The sequence below is a fragment of the Triticum aestivum genome, chromosome 5A, assembly GCF_018294505.1.
Source record: "Triticum aestivum cultivar Chinese Spring chromosome 5A, IWGSC CS RefSeq v2.1, whole genome shotgun sequence".
NCBI classification, from domain to species: domain Eukaryota; kingdom Viridiplantae; phylum Streptophyta; class Magnoliopsida; order Poales; family Poaceae; genus Triticum; species Triticum aestivum.
The window spans coordinates 633,643,886-633,649,469 of NC_057806.1; the positions used below are offsets into that span (position 1 = coordinate 633,643,886).

The window sequence follows — 5,584 nt, forward strand, 5'->3', positions numbered from 1 at the left end:
AGCATGGTGCTCTGTGGCGGGACTCGTGGTGGTGAGGAGTGGTGCTGAGGCTCGGGCGGCGCGTCTGGGCGCTCGCTCCAGCGCGGGCGGTCCGAGGGGGCGCGGGATCTGGCGCTCCAGCAGGGGCACCGTCAAGGGGAGGCGCGGATGCGTGAGGAGGAAGCCGGGGCGGCGGCCCCGGGCTGGAAGCCATGGCGTTTTTGGCCGTGGTGACATGTGCGCTCGCTTCTCATTCGCAGCTTGAGGTGCTGCTACCGAGGATGCTGCACGATGAAGCTTGGTGGTCGGCGTTGGAGAGTGCAAGGCGCAACAGGAACGGGCTCCAATGATCTCCACGCTTCTGGGTGGATCAGATCTGCAGGCCTTCATAGGGATGTGTGTGTTCCGGGCGAAAGCCTTGACCCGACTTTGTCGGTGCCGTCGACGGTGATACTTTCGAGCGTCGTTTCCCTCCTTGGAGGCGTCGTTGTGGAATTCATCTTCTCCTATGTGGGGCTCGGGCTCCCCGGGTGAAAACCTAATTAAGCTCCAGATTTTCTGGAGCGGGCGACGGCGGCGTCTTCGTCGTTTCCCTTTTGGGGGCGTTGCTTGGGAGAGTTAGCTTGTTCTTGGTGCGTTTGGTTTTCTCCTACGTCGGGTTTGGTGGATGCCGGGGCAGCGGCCCCGGACGGCTGATGTGCGCCGAGGCGGCGGCCTCGGTAAGTGATGCGCGGGGTGGGGCGGCGGCTCGGCCTTCGCTTGGGTGTCAATCTTGGGCCACTTGGGTGTCAGGCTTGTCGGTCCGGTCGACGCGTTCTAGAGGGGGCGGTCTGACTTTGCGTCGGGACGACGGCCCCGGATGTGGTGCGACGTTCGTGGTCTGCGAGCGGTTGCCCTGAGCAGTGTGGGCTGCGGGCAGCTGGGTCGTGCGGCGTTGCTGCTCGAGCAGAGCGGTGGTACGTCGGGGTGGCGGCCCCGGAAGGTGGTGTCGGTTGATTGCGCTGGGCGCGGCGGAGTGGTGGATGTCGGGGCGGCGGCCCCGAGAGACTCACTGTGGAGTCGAAGCTGCGGCGGCGAGGCCCTGTGGTGTACGATGACTGGCTGCAGGTGGCCTTTCGGCGATTTTTCGTGGCGCCAGCCGTGCCTGGTTTCGTTCTTCTGAGTTCTCCGTCAGAATCGGAGTTGCATTGTCTGTTCGTAGGTCGACATGTCGTCGAGGAGGGTGGGCTTTGCCCTGTGTGTTTCAGTCTATGGGAGTGGGCTCGACCCTTGTTGTTCCGGTTTTTGCCCAGTTTTCCGTAGTTAATTGGGCAATTCTCTTCTGCTTAATTAATAGATGAGACAACCTTTGCCTTCATTTCAAAAAAAAAAAAACATGGATAAACTTGATCAATACCTGTGTATCACCTCTTTGTATGCGGTCAGGTACACACACTACTGCATTGTAAGGATTTCAATATTGAGACTTCATAGTGCACATGGATGTGCTAATGATAGGCTGTCGAGGTAGTGGAAAGAAAGCTGATGAAAAGATGCTCTCTAGTTGGGAGATACTCCCTCCAATCCATAGTAAGTGTCATAGCTTTGAACAAATGTTGAAATAAGCTTAATTCAAAACCATGACACTTATTTTAAATCGGACGGAGTTTAAAGGATTAATCCTCCTACAACCTGTCAACAGTTTGAGATTCCAGACTCTTGTTCCCGTACTTCTAATTGATCTGTACTCCTATAATGTTGCAACTATATGCCTACGCAAATGATACTATCTTTCATTCTCAGCTAACGATTGAGTCACTAACATACCCTAGTTTCTATTGGAAATATTAGCCCCTTTTCGATTACACAAATCCCCAAGTAAATAGTAAACATGACAAATACGGTATGCATCTCATATTGTTCGTGCATTTTTTAAGTATTCACATATTTTTTCTAAAAAATAGTACATGTATTTCGCAAAACAATTATTCATATAAAAAAATATGTAAATTTAAAGTGTCCATGTGCTTTTTTAAAAAGTTGTATACTTTTTTATAGTACTCACGTATTTTTAAAGTGTCCACAGAAATTTAAATTAGTCACACTTCTTTTACAAACATTCATGCAATTTTTAAAAGTTCTCATGCATTATCCAAAATGTTAATGTAATTTCGAAAAATGATCATGATTTTACGAAAAATTCTCATGTAAATTGAAAGAAGTGCTCATGCATAAAAAAAATCTTCCCATGTTTTCCAAAAAAAGATATATTCTTGTAAACAAAAAGAAATGGAAACCAAAATGAAATGAAAAAGAAACATAAAACACGAAAACGTTAAAAAAGAATGAAAGGTAAAAAATTAAATGACAAAAAATAGTGAAATTAAAAATTATAATAAATCCTAAAGGAAACCATGAAATCGGGGAAGAAAACCACAAAAATTAGCGCAAACCAGGCAGGCCAGTAAACCACACAACATAAAACCTACTTGAAAAAAAACTAACGAGGCAAAAACCAGAGTAAACTGCCTCACGAACTGCTTCTGTACTGGGCGGCCCACTACACGCCACTATGTGGTCGCCAACAAACATTGCTATTCAAGTTGCACAAATTTTTAGTGGACAATGCTCGCCTTGACCCCAACACCATGTAGCCAGTTGGATCAGAGCTTAGAGCTTGAGCTGCTCAATGTTGGTTTTGGCAAACAACAGGAAGATAACTTTCTCCACGTGTAGGTACAAAACATTTGCTCCCTCAATTTAAAATAAGTCTCGTGGTTTTGGCTCAAATTTGAACTAAAATCACGACACTTGTTTTGGATCAAAGGGGGTAGCATTTTAGATAAAATAAAACCAATAGCATTTGATAAATCGACCTGAAACATCATGTATCGAGATACTCCAGCGAATCAAGGTGAGTTCCTAAGCTAGAATTCCACTCCTATCAAGAACATGGCCAACATCTTTGGCACGAAGCCCCTTTGAACTGTTGTTCGATGATTTTTATATCTGTGTCAAATTTTCACTGCAACACAAATGTGGATTTTTATACCTACGCCCCTGTGAAGTAGGCGATCAAATTAAGTGTACTATGAGCCTACTGCATAAACTATAATACTCCCTCTTGTCCTTTTTACTTCGCATATTAGAGTTGTGTCAAGTCAAACTTTGTAAACTTTGACTAAATTTATATTAAAATATATCAACATCTACAATACCAAATATATATATATATATATACTATAAAACTACATTTTATAATGATTTCAATCATATTAATTTGACATTGTGAATGTTGATACTTTTTTCTATAAATTTGGTCAAAGTAGAGATGCTTTGACTTCGGACAAAACTTATATACAGACTAAAAAGAACCGGAGGGAGTATGACAGTACTATCCTCCAACATTTCTCATATGGTGTAAAACAAAATCTCACTGTGCCGATGCCAGAAACTAAAAAAAAAATTCAGACCCATAAACAGAACAACAATGAGACAAATCTGAATTCTGAAACCGAAAAGCAGCATCCATGAACGGAAAGATAAAGCTGCACTTATTTCCCAACCCGAGTAGATATGTTGAAGAGAATATGCGGTTGTCTCTTCTCCGGCGACCGGCGAGTCGTCAACAGTTGAGGAACTCGGCGATGACCTTGTCCTGCGCGACGGCCTCTTGGCAGCACGGCTCAAGGAGGTGGAACGTGTGCCCCTTTCCCGGCGCCTGCCATATGTCCGTCTCCCCGCTCCACCCGCTCGCCCTCAGCCGGTCGTAGTAAGCGCGGCCGCGGTCGCGGAGCACGTCGCCCTCGGCAATGCACACGAGCACGCGGCCGGATGCCAGGGCCTCAAGGCCCGGCACGCCGTCGACCAACGGGTTGATTCGCGGGTCGTCCTCCCCCGTGGTCGTCGGGCACATGATCCGCCATGCGCTCGCTAGGGTCTCCCGCGCCGTGGGGTCCAGGTCGTCGGAGCCCACCTTGTTGCTCCCCAGGAAGTAGGGGTGGATCATGACGAGGCCGTGGATCTTGGCGCCCCGGGCCAGCCCCTCCGCGCCCACCCGCATCGCCATGTGGTGCGCGATGTTGGCGCCGGAGCTGTCGCCCCCGAGGTAGAGGCGGGAGAAGTCGGCGTGGTCGGCAAGCCAAGGCTCGTCAACGTGGGACACGGCCCAGGTGAGAGCCTCCCATGAGTCGGCATATGCAGCGGGGACGGGGTGCTCCGGCGCGAGGCGGTACTCGACGGAGACGACGAGGACGTTGGCGAGCGCGACCAAGTTGTTGAGGTAGGCGTGGAACATGGGGTTGAAAGCGGAGCCTAGGCAGAACCCGCCGCCGTGGTAGTAGACGAGGACGGGGAGCTTGGCGGCCGCGTCGAGGCGGGGGAGGTAGAGGCGCGCGTAGACCTGAGGGGAGATGGTGCGGTCGCGGGAGGTAACTCCGGTGGCGGCGTCCGTGGAAGCGGCGACGAACTCGGAGCCGAGGTAGCGCTCCACGCGGTTCCTGTAGATGCGGATGCAGGGCATGGACTCGTAGACGAGCTCATCGTCGGTCGTGGCTGCCGGGGAGGGGGTGAGTGCGGCGTCCATCTTGCGGCGGAGATGTGGGCGGGGGTTCGAGAGAGACGAGAAGAATGAGTAGACTTTGCGTTGGTCAAAGAATGGCTCTACCAACTCCTGGCTACTTGCTGCAAGCATGCACCTACTTAACCTTTTTTTATGTCGTACATAACTTGAAGCAGAATTGATAGGTTCCATAGTTTAATTCTGATTCGAACATGGGCGAGTTCTGATTTTTCTTCTTCCAATTTTTTGTGGGAAGAAAAATTGCAACATAGTACTCCTCACGTGATCTCAACATTTTTAGGCCTCCAAGGCAGGGGAAGATATCAGGTGATACCATGTATTAGGTGATACCATGATACGGGCTTCTGGGAGCTGTTGGATCTCAGATCCGACGGCTTTCGGGAGTTCTTGAGCATTTTGCAAAAAAGTCATCCAGGAGTCTCAAAATTTCACGTAGGTACAATGGACTTCCGGGAGCCGTCGGATCTGAGATCCAACGGCCCAGAAGCCCGTATCACGGTATCACCTAAGTGTTGGTAGCACCTGATATTTTCCCCCAAGGCAGATCGTCAAAGGCCAACGCTAGGCGTCGGCGCGCCGGCCCAAGTTTCGGCCGGTCCGCTGCCGAGCGTTGGATCCGTACGAAATCAACGGTCTACGTATAGCAACGACTGAGTCGTCTTCTTCCTTCTGTGCTCGTCACCCGCGCTCGCGCCTTTACTTGCTGGCCACCCCCGCCCTGCCCAGCGCTCGCCCCCGTGCTCGCCGGCACCCTGCGTCGCCCGCGCTCGCTCGCTGGCCACCCCGCGCTGTCCATGCTTGCTCGCGCCCGTGCTCGCCGGCCACCCTCGCGCCGCCCAGCGCTAACGCCCGCGCTCGCCGGCCACCCTGCGCCGTCCGTGCTCGCTCGCACCCGTGCTCGTCGGGCACCCCCACGCCGCCCGCACGTGCTGGCCACCCCCGCCCACAGCTAATCGCCGTCGATCTTGCAGGTCCACCATGAAAAAGGATGTAACAAAAATCCTCGACGGACGTAGCAAAAACTACAACTGTTGTAACAAAAAA

General features: G+C 51.0%; 1 protein-coding gene across 1 annotated transcript; it reads right to left on the reverse strand.

Annotated features, from left to right (window-relative positions):
• Positions 1-3,441: 3,441 nt before the first annotated feature.
• LOC123108075 (2-hydroxyisoflavanone dehydratase-like) lies at positions 3,442-4,577 on the reverse strand. The gene has a single exon (XM_044529931.1). It carries the CDS (start codon positions 4,541-4,543, stop codon positions 3,584-3,586), a length of 960 nt encoding a protein of 319 aa, XP_044385866.1. The 5' UTR covers positions 4,544-4,577; the 3' UTR covers positions 3,442-3,583.
• Positions 4,578-5,584: the final 1,007 nt, after the last annotated feature.